We start from the raw sequence: 24,795 nt of genomic DNA, 5'->3' as shown, positions 1-24,795 counted from the left end.
TTAGCTCCTTTAGCCCCTTCACTGACCCTCTTCTCTCTCTTACTATCTATGCTTTCTCAAGTGGCTCCTACTTCAGTGTTATAAAGACGGAACAGCATAAGGCTATACATAGGCTGTCACAATAGTTTTTCTTATAACGGGACACTGGAAGCAATAGGACCCGAGAATGGTGCATTTTTGCATTTTACGTTGGACTTTTAGCGCAAAGATCTACTCCATTTGCCGAAAGCAACTATATGGAGAACTCGACACATCAAAATTAGATATTTTAATTTAGTGTATTTAATGAAACTAGCACCGCACCGAACTGGCTTACGACTAGTCCCTTATGTTCGCCCCATTAACTTCTAGTTATCTGTCGCCATTGCGGGGATGATACGGACAAGGAAGGAACGATATAAATTTCGTACTTTTTCTATATAACGTGTGTATTTCATGTAATGATGAACATAAACGTTATGGTATCAAACAGTACAAGAATACGAGTACAAACGAAATGCTCTAGGGTTTCATTGGCTTACATTTTATATAGGTTTTCTTGCACGGTGCGAGACCGGTTGAGTAGCTTACGAAAAGACTCACTCGAGGCGCAAGGGGAGACGAGTCAGAAATTTACAATCTTTTGTGAAGATGTGTCAAACCAAAAAAAAGTGTCGCAATCCTTATATTTAGAGAAAGGGGAAACTCTTAAACCTTTCGTTCATGGATCTGTCTTTCAGAGACGCCTCCCTTACTTTTTCAAATCACCAGTTCTCTCCTAGGTTCTGCATTCCAGTTTTGCTCTGTTTCCAAGAGCGGTTTTCACTGTCATACCTCCGAGATGATTCCGCCCCCACTCGAAGGCATCCAGCCATGATCATCCGCACCTATATTACCATGATCCTCCACAGCGCACGTCGACAGACGTCTGCACGCCTTATCACTTTCTGAGACGCATGTTCACACGTACGCATACACTGTGGTCTTTTACCACCCTTGTGGGGTCCTTCCACGCATCTTTTTAGGCTCGAGCCTCTACTTCGGTGGACAATGGCATAGTTAAGACTTTATCGCTGTATCCCCTACTGACGGGCCACAACGCAACTTGTCTTACTGGTACAGCTGCTACGGAATTATGTCGTGCTCGAAGTTTATCTCGGTTAGTTCTTAGGGGACTTAGTTCTCTCGATAGAAGTTCCATCGAAGAATATAAAGCACACGAAGTCCATCTTTCTGTTACCGCCGCCCTGTTCACGGATGCTGTGTTATATGCATGCTTATCTTTGGTACTCCGTTGCTGTCGTAGATCCACTGCGTGTAGTTGTAGTTTAGGCATTTAGGATGTTAGTACTCGTGCGTGGGATTGATAGTAGTCAAGTGCGATGAGACTCAGTGAAAGATCGACGTTTATGTTTTAAACCAATACTTTAAAATTTACCAAATTATAAAGACCTACACATTGAGTAAAACTATAGGCTGCCCATGGTTCTTGTCAAAGCACACACTGCTATCGCTTTTTGGGAACTGTATACTATTTGGGTTATTTTTCGCTCGTCTGTACTATACTACAGAAAACTTAATCAATGCAGACAACCTGTTTTGCAAATCTGATAGCCAACTTGGTGTTTTGATATGAATGAATAACTTTACGCACATAGGTTGTGTAGTAGATGTCTTTAGTAGAACCTGAAACAGCGGCCCGTCGACCTCTTTCAACAGAGGTTTGTCCCTTAAAGCCATCCGCGCTGCGACTACGGTATAATATGACGACTCTTTTAATGCATCTTTGTACTGCGTGTGATTTAATGGCTAGAGAATTTCTGTGCAATATAGTCGGATTTAAAGAATATGAATTTATAAGCTCGCACTCAAGGTAGGTATTTCTTCTGTTGTTTAATTCTAATTAGTAGTCCCAGGTACTGACAGTTTTACAAAGGGTAGTTCTGCCAGCACCAGAGTCATATATGCAGGTACGATTACTCCAGAGGAAATAAGATGTACAGAGTCACAGCTCTCTCAAACCTTCTAAGCACATAGCGCAAAAAAATATATATACATATATACCAAATAATCTACTTCACCAACCGAGGTGTAAGTTAGGAGGCGGTCTTCACGACACATTCATTACTTCCCTTCTACTCGTACAGCGCCTCCCATTATCCGTGGGGGCGGAAGGGACGCAGAGTCGTTTCTTCAAAGCTAGGAAACGAAGCTATGGCCAGGGAACGCTTCCGGCTGGAACGACGGTTATGGAGTAAGGCGTCCACCTACATGCTCCCACTGATCGTTTGTTAGATGGTCGATCAGTGAACGTAGAAAACAGAAAGTGAGCCAGGGAATCATTATAACCAAACGGAGAAACTTGCCCAACAAAGCCCCTGCTGTTCCTGCAGACCCCACTGTTCCCTTAATGAATCGGAATTGCTTAAACGAAGCTATTAATATGTCGGCCGTTTGCACGGTCTATCAGGAGGGGCCAATGAATGCTGGTAGATTGAAAGGGGCTATCTATTGTAAGCAGAATCTATCTCAGAATTTGGTCTTATTGAATTTATCCGGACTGAACGCCAACTTGAGAAAAGCAGATTTCAATTATTATATTAAGATAAGCGCATGCATAAGCGAGTATAATATATCTGCTTTGTATCTATACATACTTACACAGTCTCGATGTAGTCGATCGATTGGCAGAAGTCATCTGCGAGTCGCTAGTATGTATAAGACCGCTCATATGTATAACTCACACTACATAATAAGTACAGAGGAACCCACGCGGGATCTTTAACTGAACCTATTTAGAAGACGCGTTACTTGCCTATGAGGTTTTATTGCTAGCCAGGTTCGTGAGGATTACAAATCCCCGTAATATCATCGGCTTCAAGTTTATGGAACTGCATTACCAAAGATAATGCTTGTTGTTATATATGATCTAATATGTGTTTAAGAATAACAGTGTTTACTGTAGAAGGTTATGTGAGTGCATAAACTACTAGTCGAAATTAAGTGGTAATGTGCCGCGAAATTCTTCCATATTTATTTAGACAGTAATATTGATCATAAACAAATGATTAAACAGAAAAAGTTTTTTAAACGGTAATTTTAAACAGTAAAGTAATTTAAACGGTAACGGTAAAAATTAAAGTTCCTCGGGAGACCCAAAATGTCGGTCCAAGGTTTGAAGTACTCTAAAAATGTCGTAAAGTTTCTATTTATTTTTGGTTTAGAAGTGAACAAAATAGCGCGCATGAAAGAAGAAATTACAGATATCGGTTAATCTTCTGTAGAATACATAACCTGACGGACAGCCCATTCATTTAAATGAACGGAACGTGCGCTACCTACCTTTTGCAACAACAAAGACGATTACCTGTCAGCTGGCAGAATGCAACAATACGGATTATCTCATATCTCTTTGTTGAGTCGACATTGTGAAGATGTCGCAACGATCCCCGTCATGCCTGGTTTTCGATAAAGTACGAGTTTTAAACTCGAAATAAACTTATCGCTATCGTATGTCTTCTGTATTCATAAATAAAAAATAGAGCCCAGGAAGGAAACGACCGACTGAACCTCTTATACTGATGCGCTCGACAAAACTGAAACCCCTTTCATAAGCCCGTCTCGATAAAGCAGCAAACGGCGGTTCTTTCAATCTCCGGTATTCCTCAGTCTTTCTTTCCGGTCTTCAGACGACCTGGTGTCTTCATCCTCTGTTAATTGTAGTACTTTGTGTCATAGCATCATGCATAACGGAAAACTGGAGTTATATCCGGAAGGGAGTATGACAGGAGAAGGGATGCTGGAAACAAGAGACAAGACAACAACGCACGATTTTTGCCTTTCTTTGTATATTTTGCGTTATTCTTTTTCTGTCCAGGATCAGTCTGGACTTACCTCCCTTGTCACTTATTGCGTCATTCACTCCCTCCGTTGCTTGCTTCTTTGTTGTGCGCATAATCATCGTTGTCGTCGATTTTTCCCTTATGCGCAATCATTTGCCATTTCATTACCTTTTACCGCTACTCCGACAACGAGATAGAACGTACGTAATACGTAGTGTGTGATTTTACGCGATATTTTATTTTTATTGTTTCACTTCTCCCTCTCAACCGCTATCCAGGTGGCCCTTTTACGGGCCGACGCAACATGGCAGCAGCAGCACTAGCTTCCATGGATACTTGCCCAAAGATTGGCTAGATGTGTATGTAAGTTGGAGTCTAGCTTGTGGTCACAGGGCAGAATTTACTCTTTCAAGGAAAACCGATTCTGCCGTCTTCCTGAGCCAGTTCCAGTTTTTGGCTCCCAACGACTTTCTAACGATCCCGAATCCCTTCATTTTTTTTTTACTCTTTTCAACTTATATTCGTTCCACTGCTGCTGCTGTTACCCGATAGAAGACCTCGTGTAGTCGTATCCCCGCTTCGTTTTTCCTTAACACTCCCAATTTATCGCTTATTGAATCTATTCACAATGGAACAGATGACCCTCCTTACAAGCCATAGTCAGACACCGCTTTTCTTCTCGTGTTCAAGAATCTTCCCATTTCGGACCTTCTGTATTCTATCTGTCCTATTTACTCTGTTACCGTCCTTACCACTCATCTCCGCGCTTTTTCGATGTGTAGCCGTATGTCGTTTTATAGCATATACTTCCCTTCTTTAACCCGTGGCCCGAGTAAGGACCGGAACTACGAGCGCACTAAGGTTTCCAACCAAGTACAGCCGAAGCAAGCTCAGGCAAAGGCAAGTAGCGATACGTGCGCCTGTGCGAACCCAGTGTCTGTCTCCCCATCGGATGGTTGTGATGCCATGAGACACAGCGCACGTCGATTACGCTTCGTGACAGAAGCGCAGCTCAGAGTAGGAGACCACATCGCATGGCATACACATCAGGGGCACGAGAGACCGACCACCCAAATACATGCTGCTGTCGCTGCCACTACTGGTTTTGATGCGTCCCCTATTTTGCAGCTGCGATGGTTCGCTGTTACTGCTATTCGTCGCCACTTAGCCCACAGAGCCAACGAGCAGCCTCGCTATAAGACAATACATGGTTCTGTTTTTGCACAGGCCATAGTAAGCCATGGCACAGTTGTGTGTGCGATACAACACGCGTTCACCCATCCACGCGCGCACAGCTACTAGATTTGAATGGCGGCAGTGGCCGTACGACACAGCATGTGGTAGCTAGCGACGCCGACAGAGACTGTACAGACGGCCGCCGGAAGGAACCTTTGTTTGAAAGGAGCGCGCAGCAAGCGAGGTTGCTCAGGGCTTGATAGTCACTGGCATACGGCTATATCTCTTATTCGCCCGCTCGTTCGCTCGCTTGTTTACCCACTCAAAACGAGACCCAATTTCATAGAACGCACATACCACGTACGAATGTGTTGACCGAGTGTAGGACCCGGATAGGACATGAGACAGGGATAGCGGTGTTTGGATGGATTTGGGCGGCGATGCGACGCCGCTGGTGGCACTGACAATGGCCTCGCCAAGTAGCGGCCAATGTCCTATTATTATGAAGTTTACGGAATGTGTCGTCGTCATTGCCACCCGCTTGCCGCACACAGACCGACGCCCCGACAGACGTATACTGCACACCATACGTGACACTGCTACAGCTTGCGTTACTACGAGCCCTTAGTTGCTGATGGGGTTTGCGGCCCAGCTACAACCAATGCCAGATAAACAAACCGCGACTTTTGGACAAGAATGGGGGAAGGAGCCGATAAAAATACTTGACTACTCCCACCTTTTCTGGCGCGCTTCCCGCCTCGCCGAAATGTTTCTCCATAGAAATAGGGCATAAGGACGCCGTACTAGGCCAATGCTCTGCACTTGCTTTTTCTCCCATATAGTAAAACTAGAGATTGTGAGCAAGAACCAGAGGCTGGCGAGCTCACTGTTACTGTAGGTCGGATTGCAGGTACTCGTCTCGTAATATTTTTAGTTAACTCAAGGCCTCGCTTCGTGCCGATAATTTCCGTCTGGTTTGTTTTTATGCCGTCTTGATTTCCTGCAGCGTGATATTAATTGCGATCTCAAACAAACAAAGGTAAAGAAATAGAAAAACAAGGCAGCACTTTGGTATATATCGTAACTGCATCAACTGGCAAGACCCCAATGCATTTGTGTCCGAGGAGTGGTACACAAAACAATAATGTTGTCTGTTTTATTCTACTCAATGAAGTTTGACTTTTTCATAAGTAAACCCTCTTTGAGTTACTCTGAACTGAATCATCCAGAGTGTAATATTGTAACCCATAGTACTACAAACATAAGTTCTCCATGTGAGATCTGGCAATAAATATTCACTGCATACTTTGATCCCCATTAGACTATGTACGACGCATCACCTATTGAAACAGTTCGAGAATAGAAGCAATATGACTTACGTGAAGGGGTGCCCACGCACTCTCATAGCCAATTATAATGTTTTCCCACGTGTCGTTAATTAAAAATCGGAGACAACGTCTCTATTTTTAAAGCTATGCCTAAAAAACGGCATAGTTTTAAAATTAATAGCTATTCAATATGACATACTGGGACAAAGTAGTGCTTCAGATGATATCGGATTAGACTTGCTCGATATTACATTAAATTTCTTTTGGGTTTAGTACTAAATTTAAGACGATAGAAAAAGTAACACGTTAGTAGAGTGTAACTGATCCTGAATCATATTTTTTTCTAGATAAACTATTTCTGTATCTGTATGTCTGTTTGTTTATTTTCTGTATGGCGTTAGCATCTTGTTCTAGTCGACGAGCGAATGTAAACTACTTCAATCTATTTAGTCTATTCTTAGTGACGTTTGTCGTTACTTCAGTGGTGAAGGCTGGCCCTGGATGGACAAGCACACACTGAATAGTAAGTTGTCACTGTCTGTACTTATAGTCGTCGTAGAGAACTGCCGACGGAGCACCACTTGTAGACGTGGGTTGCAAACCGGTTCGGTCATACTTTAGAGAATTTTAACTTCATACGCCATATAGCCGATTTATTAATCCAGTTACTATTTAAACAGATTCTGGCTATCCTAAATGTACCGTCTGATCTTTAACTTGTAGAGATCAATAAACGAATGAAATGAACAGTATTACGTGCAGACGCTGTGAATAATATGGAGTTTTTGGTATTGCTCCTATAGATAAAACGTGGGATAGCAGATAAGCTACCGGTAGGTATTTTTAATGGGCCCCGGAAGATCTCATAAACTTTTGCGGATCACTCACGGTTATTTATTTGTGTTTTTCGGTTGGTGCATCCACGACACTTGATGACTTTACAGCAAGCGGCTTAGAAATGGTACAGGAAAAGTTCATGCCTTTTAAATAACTAAAAAGCAAGGTATAGAATAATAACATTTTTTATCTAGAAAATGTACTTTGTTGACGTTACCCGAAAAATAGAATCTTACGGGAAATTCGAATATGTTTTATCTTGGGACGTACAACGCCCGTAGAACAGCAGGCTGTATGATCGGAACTAGGTACAATTTGGCATGGCCGCTTGACATAATTTCGAGACTTTATCAGTCCGTTGTGTTTTTACCGACAGTACACTGCATAGAATAGAGCGGCGTGTCTAAAAGTTTTTTTTGTAAAGTTCCGTCAATTACCCAGCACCATAACTAAGTGGCAAACTGTATGCACCTCGTATTGCTGAGTAATAAAGGCTTATCAATGCTAATAAAATTATAGGCAAGTTAGTAACTTCATAAAAATATAAGTAAAAAGCAATCTCAACATAGAACAACTGTCGATGTTTCACATAGCTAATTATAACACGGTGCGTCCTAAATTATTCGTAGTATTAGCCTGGCAAGGAAAAGGCCATTTCGTTGGTAGTGCATGCTCGTAAAAACGAAACGATAAGCTATAATGTCTTCTTGGAAGTTACGGTTTATCCTCCTGGTTCATTATGTAGACACCGAAATGTACTCGAATGGGTCAACGCATCTTTACTTGGCTTACGCTATGGTATATATATATATATATATTTATTGTTAAAATCGAGCGCTTAAGGACATGTTTTCATGCTTTTTGCAGCTGCCGCATCGTTGGCCCAACGCGAGACGAGGACTTTTGATCTCCTTCAACTAGAAGTTTGGCAGAGCAAGTTACCCAATTAATTGTCAACTTCAAACGCTTCCCGCATAAAGAAATGTACGCGAAAATAAATGAACGATATTAGTTCCATTTGGATTTTTCATGTATTTTTATACAAAATAGAGCTAAGTAGCGCCACGTCAAAACAAATCGTACGACAGAGAACGTATTTTCCAATGTGGTTAACCGGTCTATTTCGTGCTTTGATCGTGTACTTATGGAGATGCCTAGAAAGTCAATGTATCGGGCAACTGCGTGTTATAGTAGATAAAGATCAGAACAGTATTAACACTGGGAAACCTACTGAGAGAGATCAACTTGACCGCTTTCAGGACAATACGAGTAGGTACATATATATCTATATAAGTAATAATAATAATGCCATCACGCTATGCATTGATCTAGCCACTTAGCTGAGTATTATCCTATACAAAAGGCAACACGAGGGGCACTCAAAATTTTTTCTTTTTATTATATGATATAGCAGCCTTGTAGACAAAACAGTTTGATCGTGAAGAAAACGCTCAGAGTTCACTCTTGTTTATTATTTAATATTAGGTCACTATAAGCATAGTCAGCCATCTATGTTGTATGACCGTTATCTTATATATATATATATTGGATTATAGCTTGAAAAAACGTTTCACAGTTAACTATACACAAGATACATTTCAGTTGGGGCTATAAGAGTTTTATAGCCCCAATCAACAATCGTCCTATGCTGCACCATAACAGAATTAACATTAGCCAATTAAATACAGTGCTGCTATAAACGTATGATGGTACGAATGAAATACTTTTCCTCTTTCAAATCGACCGTTTCGTTTACGTATCATCATCAGTACTAGATACTAGACAGCCTGTCGCCACCACTTAGGCGGCAAAGACCCTTCTATCATAAATATGATTTCAACGATTGTGGGTCACTTAACCAATGTGCCAGATAGAATACGCTGAACGTACGTTCGAAAAAACGTTTTTATTGAAATCAGATGCGTTAACGCAGCTAATAGCGTAAAGCGTCAAACTTATGTTGTTTCTACACGCGATTAGGCGGGTCTTGACGTAAATGTTCTTCAACTTAAACTATATATATATATATATATATATAACCCATGCAATCCTATCGTGTCCAAAACATGCTGTACAACCCGCCACAAAGCTATCTTAAATCCAAAATCTACTAATACACATTCAATAGCTATTCGCATAGAAAATTGGTAGTGAATATCTGTCGCTTCTAGCAACCCAAATAAATTTATCGAGCACCTTAGAGTGAGATTAAGCTAAAACCACGGAATTTACGTCCAGGTAAGATCAATCATTTTGATTTTCGTTTCGTATCGGATATACGATATTAGGATCGTCACTGCCCCAGCAATATTGGAAGGACACACATTTAGAGGACGTGTGGCGACGAGGCCGAGCGGCACGCGAGGCCTACGGCTTTGGTCACAGTCGTAACAGTAGCATCTAAAGAGACTCCAGTGTCGGAAGAATCCAAGGCCGAGACTCGGCCAAGAACCAAAAAAGACACATCGTTTCATTCCTGCAGGACGGCCTTTTGAGCAACAAAAAATCCAGATTTATAGACGTCTTTTTTATTTGTCAAGATTTTTTTATACGTTAAGCTGACGTTCGATCCTCGAAACAAGTACAGCATTTGGATATATGGCAAATGCGTGTAGCCCACGTCGAAAAATCGCAAAGCTTATTTTGATTTCCTATGAAATCTTGAAGGATGACCGGTTATACTTCGTATTCCTTCGTCCTGTAGCTATTGCACATTCTCGATCTGGTTATACAAATGAGTCTGCATCGTTCACGAGAAGCTCATCGTAATTCAATAATGAAAATATCTCTAACGTAATTCTGCTTCAATTGAGTATTTAATATAATGTAGAGACATTTTTGCATTTAAAAAACAGAGATCCCCTGTTGAAGAGCAGAGATTTAGACCAGTAACGGACCCATAGCACAAATCCACAATAAAACGTCCTTACATATTGATTCTATTAACTCAGGCAGGCTAAAGTTATTCGTACTGAAACTTGCATTGATCTTACTTCTACAGTTGCTTACGAGGCTTCAAACCAACCTGGGCTTTCAATCAGATCGGCTTAAAAGACGCAAAAATAAGTACTTTTAGACTTGTGACTCTCCACTGAAATGGAGTATTGGTAAATGGTAACTCCGGATTGTAAGGAACGAAATAGCTGACCCCGAATCAATAGCGCGTAATGTGGACCTTGTGGAACGCCCGACGTTCCCCAGAATCGTTGGACAGCGTACTGGTGCTTGGCGTGCTATGTTCTGGGCAAAAATGTTTCTAATTTTTTAGAACATAGTCCAGTGCACATTAGTAATATCGGTAAAGTGCGACGGTTTTTCAGAATATGATATAGGGGCATCCATAATGAAACAACACACACGATTACCTTTGTGGAAACCACGTTCCCAGGACGAATAACACTGAACAACCTGTGATCGGCTCACGGGATTTCTTTTTTTTTTTTTTTTGTTTTTTTGGGAATAGTTAAAACACTCTATGTAGTTCAAAAATCCCAAAATAGTTTCCACGCTGCATGCAAACATCTAGCGTTACGTACAGCGAAATATGGTAAAGACGCAAATAATGATCCATAATATGCCGCGTTGAATTTGGCCTTGCCGATCATTGAATGACTATTGAATAAACTAATGGACATATTGTTGCACGGAAGTAGGTGCGAAACTACTGGATTTCGACTACAGCGGCAACGGATCCGCTTTTCAGTGTTTTACATTGTCGACTGTCCTACTACTGTTTTACTAATAATGACAAAAGTAGTCACCATCACGTCATTACGTGACGTGTTAAAATAGTAGATTAAAACTGAAAAATTTAGGAATTGTGCAGGACCAGGCTGTTGGTCGGAGACTGGCGATATATCGGCCAGTGGCTAAGGCTTTTAGACCTTACCTTAGCTGTTTCCCAGCTAGCAGCTGGATTGTTTGCAATCTTAACCGTAACACTCAATGCCTGCAATCATCGAGGCTGCATTTATACAGTATTTACGTATCTTTTATGGCCAATGGTATCACATCCTGCAGTGCCTCGCGGTTGACCAGCTTCCTTGTGGCTGCGTGTGTCGTCTGCCACAGTCTTTCAACGATTTGGTGGATCCTTTAGGGTTTGGCAATTCCGTACAGTACATACCAGCTTGCTCCCTGTAGGGCGCATGTCTGGTCGGCCCGCCGAACACGTTTCTTTTTGTCGACATTAGTCCTTCATGGTCGAGTCTTCTCTTTCTTCAGCGCCGACGACCACGTGGAACACGACCAAACGCCGCTACCGGTACACTAACGGCTCTCCCAGGGTTGCCCCCTGCGGCGATTTGGCCCCTAACCGGTTTGCCGCTTGCGGTGGTTTGACCGGTAGCTAAGGTCTTTTGGGACGGGCCGATCTCCAGGTCTCGTGGCTCAGTTGCGCTTATAGGCCTGGTCGCTGTCACCATCTATTGAAGAATTAGGCCACTGGTCGAAGGCTTACAATATATTGCTTAAAGGATAAAACTTTTATAATCGAACTGCGTCCAAGTTCGCAGTTGTATTAGCTAGCTTGTAAATGCAACGTAAGATATCTTGATTTACATAGCGTAAGCTTTAAGATTTTTTTTTGTTAATGCAGCCATACAGTGTGTTATGGAAGTTGCCTAGTTTGCACTGTCATTTATCTTGCTTAATAGTTTGCCGTTTTGAATAATCTGCGATATTGCTTAAATGATAATTGGTCACTCGGATATAGCTTGGCTATATTTCATCAAGCCCGTAGATCTCCGGCAGACATAAAGTACTAGACATGGGTTCCTAAAATTGTGTTCGACATCGCTCTGAACAGAAAAAAAAAAAGCGGGCTTTTTGCCTGACCAGCATATTGTATATAGGAGGACAGCACCTTTATCACAACAATAAATTGATCGAGATCGCAACCAAAAAAGAGTTGTAGCTGCAGCAGTGAGGTAGCCAAAATTATGTGCATCTGTTTCACATGATGCTGCCCGAAGGTACGTACACAGTCTTAGTGGGGTAATTTATATTCTAGACTCGAATTCTCCTTGAGCCCGTTCCCGTCGGCATCGTTTAGTTGCGTCGGAGTTGAGGTATTTGGAAAGGCACGCGAGCGACAGCGTCAAGCTGGTAAAATAGGCGCAATAGCTTTAGCGGAAAGCAGAGTAAGTTGTGCTGGGAGCGAAGGGTAGAAACCAAGAGAGATACACGGCGCAGAGCGAGTAGCAAAGGGGTACAGTATACGCAATAATGCTGCCACGCCAGTGTTGGTGATACCGTGCGCCGCAACTGCGGTCGCCGCCGGAGTTTGGGGGGAACATGAGAGAACGGCGACGTAACGCTTCTATTGCTTAGAAACAACGGTCCGGAGAGTTTGTTGACGTTTTCGTTCTATTCATTTTCACTTTCCTTTGCACCCCTCGCCTATTAACGAAAACGGGGAACCCGCTGAGACTGCGCCAGCAATTCGCCTTCGCTTGCAAGGGGCACAAGTACGAAGTCTCCGAGCTGTTACTCTTGTTGTCGCCTTCCGCAAATCGAAGTAATGGTTTAGTAGTCATTTGGAGGAGACGGCGGCGGGGGGGGGGGGGGGGGGGGGGGGGGGGGGGGGGGTAGCCGTCGCGGCGCTACCGATCAACACGTTAGCAACATAGTATCCCGATGCTACTGCTAAATAAGGCCAAATTTCGTGCGTGTATTAAGGTACACATATGTCCAACTATCATTACATATATACATACAAAGAATCTGAAACGACATTAATTCTTGATAACTAACGCCATATCTGTAAATCAACTCGAGTTCTCTTTGAAAGGATATGCCAAGTGATCGACTAGCGAGTATATTAGAAAGAAATGGTATGTTCATGAGGATAACATCCACGGAGTACATCTGTGGACGATTTCGAGCATACCCTGAGCTAGCTTGCTATGTGTGGACAAATCTTTTAAGTAATCACCTTTTAATATTGTCCTAAAAAATGTAAAGCATCAGAATTCACGAGCATCAGCCTGTAGGACGCCAAAATAGCCATATCAGACGCCTATAGAGATTATATTCTTTCACCTTATTTTTCTTTCTCGTATATTTTTAACCATTATCTGATGACTTCGAGACCAGCGATGACCGACATATTTATTGCTCATGGTTGCCTAGATGCTGCAAATAATAATCAGCCGCGTCGATACGTGGCTGTGATGCAGAGGTACACGTAAATACACGTATATTTATCTAAGTTAAACGTATAAACTAAAATTAAAGCCTAGCATGAATATTAAGCAAACATTTACAGATAGAACCTATCTATGCGTTTTCGACATGCATCGTTTATATTTTAGGCTAGAAAAAACCTCCCTCGAATGAACCTTGCACATACGCTTCTCTTTTTGCGTGTAAGATTTCAGTAAGTGATACGTCTAGTTCAGTAATTGCAGGCAGAAACACGTGCTAGAGACTACGAGTTTTCTTCGTCAAACATTGCCAAGTTCGTATACATTTCATGAGTTTATATTCTAATTATTGATTGCAATATTTTCGTATCAACTCCTCATCGAATCTCGAATTGAGTTTCTAGGGTCGCATCACTACCGATATGCAATGAACGTATCTCATCGGAACGTAGTTCTCGGTCTTTTCTCAAACAAAAGAGCATCTTCCTGGCCATTGTGCTGCGTTGCCGTTGTTTCGACAGACTAAACAGCGACTATCGAGAATGGGTCAGTAAGCATAGCTTAATCCTGGCTACTTGAGCTTTTTCCCGGTACCGTTACAAAGAGTAAGGCGTCCGTATAGTATTCTGCGTGAGATAAATAAAGATGGAGCACGACAATACGAGACCAGGAAAAACTGCAGACTGTGAGCTTGCCTTGCAGCTTGGGAAACGGCAGATAAAAATACGTAATGGATGATGCCGTGTGTTCTTAAGGACCACCCAGCTGCTCGTACTTCCTATTTTTTGGTACGAAACAAGTATCGCGCAAACAGTCGACGCTACACTTGAAATGTAATCCTGCAAGAGTTTGCAACGAAGGTGCCTGCACAGGGTACAGAGCTTTAAAAACCTCATGGGGAATAAATCAGAAGGAAAAAAAGGAAAGTTCGTCATCAAATAAGTGACTGGTGACTGGTACGAGAAGGTCTGAAAGACAATGACAAGCAGCGTTAGCTGGGTATCGGGCAGACTGATTTCCATATGTTTAACCATCGTTGTGTTATAATTTAAGCCTCTTATTCCCTATTATGCAAAGTTTACATAGGATTGATTCCAAGACGAACGCGAAAATACATAGAAAAATGTAAGCGATACATACTTAGAAGAGTTGCTCTTGCTTAGAAGAGCTCTCTCTCTAGTTTAAACGGCGTTGTAATTCATCTTGACACGTAAGACGTCGATGGTTTAATCATACGTCGTTCTTTTGATGCGTCGATGAATGTGTTAAGTTGAAAGGAAATATCCAGCAATTTTATCCGTAAAGTAGGTAAATATCTGTCCTGTTAGAGCGGATACGGATAGCAGACGACCTAGCAAGAAAAAAGTCCTGATCAGTTGACAGTCGGGTAGGGTTTTTCGAGGGTTGAAGGGGTACGATCAGATGCTAAACGTTTACAAAGTGCTTAAAATTATGTTATCCTTGGTCATCCTTTGTCCAAAACGATCGTGGTTTAGGGAAAAGATGAACGACTTGTTTCATTCGACTTAAAGCCTGTACAATAAGAAATGTTTGTATTTACTCAAAAATAGTTAAAGTGATTGAGTTATACTATACCGCAATTTTGCAACGAAATAGAATGTTGCGCACGTCTTTCCTTTTGCAATAAGATTAGGCTTATAAGGCATTTAAAACTACTGAATAGTTGAAAAATAGGACACACTTTTCTTTGACACCGCGGCGTAGCTTGCTGCAATAAGGTAGGCCATGGTCACAGTTTAATTTGATTGATCGAACTGAACATTAGCATATTTATCTTTATCCATTAACGGGATGTTGATATTAATAGGGAACTTGTGAGCTTCCAATCAAAGACGTCTGGCAAATGCCGCTACATTCGCTCGGATAATTAATCGATTTTCGTTAATGCATAAAGAATTGAGCTTTAGAGCCTTACTAGCGTGCTTTTCGTTATTAGTGGGGTGGTATTATTAAAAATTTCTAGGATCAAGATATCGCATTGATTGCCACATTTAAATTGACCCATTTCGTGCTAATCGGCCGAACGATCAGCGTAGTTCCAGTTATTTTAACGTGCCGACTTTGGAGGTCTTCGCATCTATTAAAACAGAGCCTCTTATCATCTTATCTATTAACAGCTAGCTGCGAACATAAAATTCTCTGCTAGTATTTGACTTGCAAAGGTAAAGTGTCGATCATTTATTCTCTCTAAGGGAATACGTGTTTCTACCTATCTCTCATGAACATTGTGTGTGTTCTTATAGACTGTAATTTTAACCTAATGGAAATCCATTGCATTGTTCTTTGGCAATTCGTACTCGACGAGTACAAATAGCTTTCTATTTCGGAGATATATTGCACAACGATTGTTAAACTAGTTATGCACACCAATGTTATCCTAGTTGCTGCTATATGAGACCAACAAACTTAAAAAACACCCAAAGAAATTGTGTAAGTCCAACTGAACAAGTTAATTAGAACAAATAGAGAAGTGTCTATAAAAAAAAAAAAAAAAAAGCATGTAAAGGTGTGATAATTGTCCTGCGTGACAAGAAAAGAGGTGTGTTCTTTTGATATATCTTGAAACAGTTTAGTACGACTATATCGCGTTAGTTCGCCGCGTTCCTAAGGGCTCTCACGGTGAATTGCTTTTAACAGCTACTCTCTGATTATGGATTCGTGTAATTTTCCACATTCACACAGGTTGGGAAGAGCATGCCGTTGCCAGGGCTTAAAACAGCGGCCTCCAGCCTTTTTGAACCAACAAACAAAAAAATTTCAACTACAATAAATGTCATCCCTTGGGTTATGTCAAACATTGTTACCTAAAACATTTCTAATACTAGTAGTAGCTCATTCTTTGCATTCACCTTTTAGAAGATCTGAATTCGATCAATACATTGATTCTCTTGACCCCACGCATGCAAAGACGTTCACGCTCAGAAATTACATCCTCGCATCAGATCTGTCCTAAATTCAAATTAGACCAGTCAGTTCTTGCTGTTTTTGCTCTTACCATTCAACTCTTCAACATTTATCCTTCTGCAGCCTCGCATGTATACGATACCACGGGGATTCAACGAAATTCAAGGCCCACGACGATGAGAATAACGTCACGTTATATCCTGCATGACCAGTGGACAAACGCGCAAAATTTAACACTTCGTCATGTTTTCAATTGTAACCTCCTTGGCGCTTCTCTACGTAGATCTCACACATGAAACACTTATTTATCCTTTATGTGTACTTGCGTTCAACATCAAAGCAGAAAAGGCCAAGTAATGTTTTTATCGTACATCTAGTAATATTGCTCGGCGAGTTGATTTTTTAGACCATATCTCACGTTCAGGCGCCACCACAAAACCCACTTCAGTTGACTACGCTCAGTCAATACCTGGTCAGATCTCAGACAGCACTTAATAACATAATGCACACAGCTACAATGCTATTTTGTTTCATCCATACAGCCAATGAAAGAACCGTCCTTCTGTTTATTGATTTCCTCTAACCATTTACTGTTCGTAGGATGACGGACTGACTGGCCTATTCTTATCGTTACTGTTGTTGTCGCTGGAACATCTCAGCTGAACGACAGATAATAGCCAGGATAGCAGGAGGCTAAAACACTTAATGGCTTGGGTTCGCTTTCGGTGCTGTCCTATGAACGCAACGCACACGAGCAGCTTACCTAATGGCAAGGACAAATTGACGGACGTAATATCATCGATGCACAAACTCTTCGTACGTTCTACATGGTTATCTGATCGCCAGCAAGGAATTGAATTAAGAATAATTTGGCACCGGTTAGAAGCACACGCACCGGTAGCGCAGAACATGCCGCGAAGTTTATCCGACACAACTCCGTCACCAAGCCCACCTGCTGCTACCGCCGCCGCCGCCGCCGCCGCCGCCGCCACCGCCACCGCCACCGCCACCGCCGCTGCTGTCCTAAGGCCACCCTCTCCACTTTACCGTACCCTCTCGGTGGCCTGCCCTTGCCACGTCGCCCTTCTCCTCCTCCTCCTCCTCCTTCTCCTTCTCCTTCTCCTTCTCCTCCTCCTCTTCCTTCTCCTTCTCCTTCTCCTCTCCTCATTCTCTTTTGCTTGTGCTTATATAGCTTTTGTCAAACAGAATTGACAACAACTATATAAGCACAAGCTGGTAGGGCTGTTGCTGGTATAGTTTGAGACGTTAGCTCAAAAAGATTTCGCTTGTGAGAGTCCAATCACGAATTACTTCTTGCAAAAGAACTGAAATGGATAGAGGATAATTGTATAATTATAGAGATAATTGTCCGCTTGGTCAATCCTAAGCTGATTTATAGACTTGGAGAAATTAACGATGTTATTTGGATGTTGTTATAATAGCTTATTTCTACTGATAGACTGATAGTAAAACGCCATCTCTACGAAGCGTTTGACTGCTCAACGATGGCTACGTATCATAAATAGTCCTATCTCTCAAAGTTCACTTACAGTCGGTTTAAGAAGCACATTTTATCTATGGATGCTTTTGGTCCGCCCGTAAAAAACTTCTGCTTCCGGTCGGAAAATGGGAATACGGATTATCTTAGCATATTTAACTTACATTTGTCTTAGTTAGATTTAATCATTGTCTTTCAGGAATAATTTATCGATAAATATTATCACGATGCATGGTATTTAAACAGTGATCGCTCTCCGGCAAATAGTGCGCTATTGACTGCTGCGAATAGGATCTTCTGGATTCGGTAAATGAGTATCATAAGCTTAGTCTGCTAACGTAATAATACCAACAAACTTTGTTTCGTCCTCAATATGAGCCCTTTTAAAACCAGATTAAGGACAGTTGTTTGCATATGTGACTGTGACATGAAGTCAGTTATTCATCCAAGGTCAGCGCACTTCGTTTGACCAAGGTACTCCTGAGATAACAAGAGCAGCGTATTGGATGGCACTTCGGCCTTATGGTGACGTTTCGAATGTTCGCGCTTAAATAGAGCGCCACCTTCGTTTCAGAGTAAACCTTACCGTTTCGGCCTGGCCGTATTTCCGCTTTGCTGTGAGATGAATTTAAGTTACACAAAACTCGAAACACAAATGTGCCCACGCAACGCGAAGATACAGCAGTTTAAGCGTTTGGTTCGCCACCTAGCTTCAATCTTCTTGCACGGCGCTGGTTGCAATGCACTGAAAATGGCGAGAAAAAACGAATACTTGTACGAAGCTTGAACAGAGTTACATTCAAGATATACATATATATATATATATATATATATGATCATTTATTGTTTGCTCTACTTTTTCGTATAGCTCCACGAGTCGCTTGGCATTCCGATGTATCTGTGCGATGTATCATAGAAGAGATTAGATTTAGGCCTCTTACTAGATGTACAATTGGAAATTGCTGGCTTACGCTTAACAAATTAACGAACAATGTATAGTTAGACCATGATGGTCAATTCGGTAACGCGCCGTAGTGAAGTTGGGGATAGCGTATCCTCACATGAAGTCTCTCGGCTCAGATTTTGAGCCAAAATTTTGAAATTTTGCTGAGTCATTAGCGTCGGCCCACCGCGCAGATCCGCACAAATATCGCCACATTTGCTATTATAATAATATATATTTAAAATGTTTGCAACGGTGCAAATATTAATTAACAGTGTGGCGCATATGTACATTAAAAACTAGAAAAGTCTAAATAGATATTGATATAGATGAGACAAACAGGGGTTCCAACGTGCTGATGTGTGGCTGTTTGTCGTTGTTGTGAAGACGGTAAGTTTGCAGATGTGTGATTTTTGAACTTTTCGTTTGATCAGCTTGAACTAAATTACAATTCGCTGCAGCGCTATGCTGTGTAACGCTATTGACACCTGTTAAATAGAGTTCAATAGTAGAGGCTTAAGTGGATCTGTCGGCGATTACTTGTCTTAGCCTGATTCACGCATTGGACTCGTTCCACTCTCTATTTCGAAGCTATAATGCTTAATTTATTTGTAAGTTCTAAGAAATGTATTTGTGTATACGTAATGCATACAGAGACCTAAAGACAAGTAAGTCAATGTCATGCCCGAGTAGGGTCCGTCGTGTACATCGTGCTACCTCTACTTGGAAAAGATCTCCTAAAAATAATTCTTGCTCTATCTTAATTCCCTTTTTGTTTCGACAATTTTTACATTCTTTTCCCAAGCTTCCTTCGAAATACGTTTAATACTATTTCGAAATTGCCCGCCCTGCGAATAGGCTCTTAATGCTAACTCTGCTTATGACACAATCCATTCTAACTGTCAGCTACGCTAGTTAAATAGCATAAGGCTTTTATTTCGAACGAACGTTCTCCACAGCCGTAATTGCCAAAGAACAGCTTTCAGCCTCCAGTAGCAGTAAATCATATCTATCTTTCCACAAATCACATCTCTTATTTTAATATTTATATATTTGTTGTTTCCCACAAGAAGAAAGAAATTCAAGCCTAGGTAAATAATAGGAAATCAAATTATTATTGGTACCTTAAGCGACTTTTGATTTCCTGTTCTTTGATGTCGCCCAGTGAAGTGAGAAAGGTTGCTACTCTATGTAGTCTACGGCGCCGGGCAACACGATGTAGGCAGTTAAGGGTCAAGCTTGTACTAGGAGTGCCAAAGCGTACCGCAGGGTCTCTTCGCGGCCGCTGCAACCTATTCGTGAATTAGGAATGTCAATTGATTATAGCATCGTACCAGTCCATCACAGCAATTGTGATAAACGAGCGCATTCGAAACTGCGGGGTCTACGCAGATCGGGCGGTCGCTGCGGTTATGGCCGCATTAGGAAGAGGCGGTGGTGGAGTTGAAAAAGCTGCTAGCCTGCAGAGAACCTGACGCTGCCTATGGTAGTGTAATGGCACTGCTGTTCAAGAGAACAGAATTTTTCCACGGTTTCTAGATGATTGGGACCGAAATGCTCGCAGAATCACAATGCCGTATTATCCTCACTTGTACATGCAGTACTTGCTACCGTCAGGGTTACCGTCGCTGAACTGCGTCTTGCCCCAGATGAACCCCCTAGCAACAGACTGTGCGAAACTAGCACATCGGATGCTTATATTCGTATGTATTACTTATACGTGTCGCTAATCGTAGCGTGAAAACGGTAGCCTACTTCGAACAGATAGAAGGAGCCAGACAAAAGTATTACCATGTAATAAAATATAGTTGCGACAGCAAGACCCGTGGGGTTATGGTTAATGCAATTATATGTACCTGTCCTGCTACAATCTATCAAGATGGCTAAGCGGCTCTTTTCGATCAAGTCTGTTGTCGATAACGGTGACACTAGGTATACTGGTCAGATGAATGAATAATGGTTAACATATAGAAGAACGTATAATTTCGACAATTATGCATGTCACGATTTTTTGATCCTTTTTGATATAGGATCCATGTTCGGTAGAAAATAATTTAATTTCTGGAAACGTTGGCCATATTTTAACAAAACTCACTGCAATTGCACGACTGAAAAAGTAAAGCTGTAGGTGTCATCATGGCAAAACAGGATAGATTGCTAACATGAGGTAATGTGCCGTAATGAGGTAATAAGACGTTTTATTGATCAAATTGAAAATCTGCGTTTTGCTCTAGCATTCAGTTGAATACTCAGGATCTAGTCCGAATGCGCCTAGAAAATTAAATGCGAATAGGTCGGCCTTGATTTGACTATATCGGCATGCTGAACTTTTCTAGTATACAAGCGAAGGATAATTTTGACTTGTTAATCCGACTCAAAAAAAAAGATCGCTTGAACACCATATCAGACTGCTCTGGCGGCATAGCATGTAGTAAAGGAAGCCCAGCATACCGAACTGATATGCTCCCGAAATAAAGCGGGTATCGTATGAATGGGTTCATACTCTCTGAGACTCGTGTGCGATGTATTTGTCTCTTAACGTAGCCACTTCTTGGTCTTGCTAATTGCCTCACTGTGAAGACGCATTATCGTTTGAGGGTTAGATTGTCACCAGTATAACGATCTTCTGCGCCGGTTATTCAAGATCGTACTGGCTATGCAATACGTATTCGGCTTCAAAGGCGAAGCGCCTTGCAAACGTCAGACCTAAGGGACCTGATCGTTATTAACAATACCCTATATACCTGAAAAATCGGCAACAGAAAATGAACGCCTTTAGGAATGGGCTTTCATTAGCTGAGAAGCAAATTGGGTAAATTATTGAATCAAAATAAAACAATACATAGATATTTGCCCGCCTGTATCACCTAATTGTATACCGATGTATAGGGTATAACCATTAACCACTTGCAATTTTCCGTGAATAAATATCATTTGTGCCGCGTTTACTAGTCGACATTATATTCAATCAGTCAACCTAAATGGTCTCTTACGTTTTACATCCCGTATTTTAGCCACTATCTACCTGTTTAGATGACTGTCTCCCAGCGCGTCGTTGTTTGTGTCTAGCTGCATCGCCAATAAGTTTTTTTCTTTGGCATTTCCTTTACTGGTAAAGCATGCGTCTTCCACTCGACTCAACTCAAAATAGATGCCGTTCTATTGAACAATATCGTATATTCACAAAGAAAGACAAATTATTATGTTTTGCCGCGAGTTTCATTATAAGTGTTCGTGATAGTCTACATGTATGCATATTTAACGGTAAGGCCATGTTAGGATATAGTTTACACATGTCTGAACGCAAGGTCGGTAATTTTATCGTTGTTGTTGTAACTTACACTCTAGTTAACATATTATTCAGTTACATGTTTATACTTGAACTCAAGACAGACGTCTATGACCGTAATATATCGAGGTAAACGCAACACACAGAGGGTGCACATATGTGCTAGACTATAGCTTCTGTTGCGACTGATAGAGACATCGAATTCGACCGTAGGGAATACTTACTGTTGGATAGGTTTAATAAACCACGTAAATAGCAACTTCTTTTCCCCACATCCTTTTACTTTATTCCTTTCCCAAGCTCTTCTTTTCTTTTCTGCTTCGTAGCGGTGCGTATGTATAAACCGGGCCAGTTAAAAGGAGGGAAGAGCTCTGGCGAGTAACGAAAATGAGGGGCTCGTAAAAAGTGGGCGGTAAAAGAAGACGAATAGGCAAGCGCAGGAGTAACCGTGGGAGGGGGTGGGGGCGGGGGTAAGAGATACGAAAGGTAAAGGGAGAGCAAAAAAGAAAGTGAAAGGGACAAAATGTCCCCAAAGGCAAAAGAATATCGATTCAGCAACAGCGACAATGGCAATGGCAGCGGCGGCTGCATCTATGACCCTGTCTTATTTAGCCTTTCATTTTTCTGTTGTCCACGCGTTTGAGGGTCCAGTAGTCCCATATAGCCATTCGTAACCCCAACTGATTGGGAATGAAACTGACGTGACCGTCATTCAGATGGAACGAGCTCTGCCACAGCTGCTTCCGTTATTATTTGATAGACAAACACACATGTCGATAGACGAACAAACGACAGTCCTACTTCCGCTCCCTCTTATTGGCCACCCATGGGAAGCAGACGCGCAGTCGGACAAGTGGCAACCAGCCGTTACAGGGAGTGAGCCAGTGAGTACAATAACAACAATGAGAAAAAAATAGACAAACGACTGGAAAACGACGGCGGCGATGGGGCGTTGGCGGTGGAGGCAAACGAAGAAGCCGGACGGCGACCATATGAAAGAAAGAAACGGAACATGAAAAATATACAATTCGGCTGTGTTGAAGAAATCGATGGCGGGTGGCCGCTTATGCTGCAACCGTTTCATTGATAACACGCTTCAAAGGTCGTTTATAATTCTATAGGTCTGGCAAGAAGCGTACAACGTTAATTGGAATAGAAAATTAGGTACAGACACTGGTCCTTGATAACGAGGAGCATTTGCACATCGTATTGGTGCAAATGCTTATGTGTGTATGTATTTATGACCTAGATTTAAGTTTGTTTGTCGCTTTAAAGTAATAGCTGTTGTTTACCCATTCCACGTCTGATTTATGGTCTCTGTTTTTGAAAGCATGAAACTTACTCGAGAAACTCGGAATGTCCGTCAACAATATACTGTGATCTCGTCATAAACCAAAAGGCTACTGTTTGTTTGAAAGGTAATACAGTCGATAATACTCACTGTACAGAAGCACCGATTTAGTGTTCCGTAGATTATTCTTGTCCAAGAAGGTATGATCTTCCACCCCGATGTTTACTAACGGCTCGCAGTTCCTTCTTCGTACTGTTCCCACACTTGTATGGCGGTATACTTCAGGTGCTTGAGTTTGAACAGAAAACCCTATGGCGGCTTGCGGCGGCGTCACGGTCTTCCTGCACTACGTTGCTAAATCTTTCATAGATGTTTTGCGATAGGCAGAGTACCCGAAATCCATGAGTCACGAAAGTTGTATGATGGCCTTATCACAACGCTCTATTAGAGAAGATCTAGCTAATGATCAATGACAAGAGTCAACGAGGGGTGAAAAAAAACAACCAGGGTATGGTAGCATCAGTAAACGAAACAGAAGCTTCTAGAGATTTAAACAAAAAAAAGTCGATTTTTTCAGATTTACCCAAAAATAGGCTCGGCAAAGTTTTTTTTTTACTCATAAACACTTCATCTAGAGAGGGGTGGGAGCATGCGAGCTAAAATTGTGAAGAAAAAGCCTTAACGAATACGACCGGCACAAAGAAAAATTTGGGCTGGCTGTGTTCGTTAAAGCTTTCTATATTATGTGACCTAAATGGCCTCATCGCATTCCATGCGGCTGAACTACTATCAATTAGATATACTTAGTCGTTGATCTATAGGTAGAGCTATAGCGACAAAGCTAAAGCAATCATGCTTTTTCTTTTGTGTATAAATATGAATAGAAATCATGATGATGTTTTGTAACCATTTAAGGCCAAGAAGTATAACTTTTGGGTTCACGAAGCCGGATCCTGAATGGCCTAATTGCTGTAATTACACGAGTTGTGTTCAAGAAGTAAAGACGAACAGTAACGATTCGCGCGCTATTGTCCAAAAGCTAGGTTGAAGTCTGTATAAATAACAATCAATGACAAACCCCAGTTCATGATCGGGATTATCCGCCACGTGGTGTGTATTTACTATTGTTATTATTAGCTAATATTGTTTTGTCTGACCTGTTATTGACTTAACATAAATACCGATATGCCCATTTTTACTAAACTAAGTTGTATACTGAGACAACAAAGTCTTTTCATTTCTTTGTAAAAATTAGATTCATATATGCTTGAAGTGATCTCGCCTATATATACACCTTACGCTGGCTCATATAGTCTCCAATGTGGTCATGTAATTCTAATCAGCTTTTGCGGAACGTAACTTGCTTTCAATTTACCATTGCAAAATCGTGGTTAAAAATAATGGTAATCATTCTGCTTCCGTCTTGTTTAATAAAGATGCGCTAAAATGCGAAAAAAATACTCAGGTGTTCCGCCCTACCTCTTGAAATTTTATTGATACTCAAACTAGACCAAAATAATAAAATTACACCAAAAATGTTC

The 24,795-nt window shown here is 41.5% G+C and overlaps 1 protein-coding gene and 1 long non-coding RNA gene across 4 annotated transcripts in view; both read right to left on the bottom strand.

Moving 5' to 3' along the window:
- Window positions 1-17,173, bottom strand: part of LOC111249174 (uncharacterized) — a 43,643-nt gene extending 26,470 nt beyond the window's left edge. For 2 of the 3 annotated variants that reach the window (XR_015330464.1, XM_022802705.2), the window contains exon 1: window positions 16,325-17,173. Coding sequence is in view for 1 of the 3 variants with exons in the window: in XM_022802705.2 (XP_022658440.1) it covers window positions 16,325-16,327 (3 nt within the window). In the remaining 2 variants the exon portion in view is untranslated. The remainder of the gene's footprint in view (window positions 1-16,324) is intronic. The other variant, XM_022802714.2, reaches the window with a different exon arrangement.
- A 236-nt stretch (window positions 17,174-17,409) lies between these two features.
- Window positions 17,410-23,643, bottom strand: LOC147759057 (uncharacterized). The gene is made up of 3 exons (XR_015329542.1): window positions 23,405-23,643; window positions 18,318-18,476; window positions 17,410-17,558 (listed from the first exon to the last, which is right to left on the bottom strand). It is a non-coding gene; the product is annotated as an uncharacterized LOC147759057 (long non-coding RNA).
- Between the last annotated feature and the right edge of the window lie 1,152 nt (window positions 23,644-24,795).

The sequence above is a fragment of the Varroa destructor genome, unplaced genomic scaffold (assembly GCF_002443255.2).
Source record: "Varroa destructor unplaced genomic scaffold, Vdes_3.0 BEIS01000001.1, whole genome shotgun sequence".
NCBI lineage: Eukaryota > Metazoa > Arthropoda > Arachnida > Mesostigmata > Varroidae > Varroa > Varroa destructor.
Note: the sequence above shows the minus strand (reverse complement) of the source record. Positions and strands in the feature narration are given on the sequence as shown.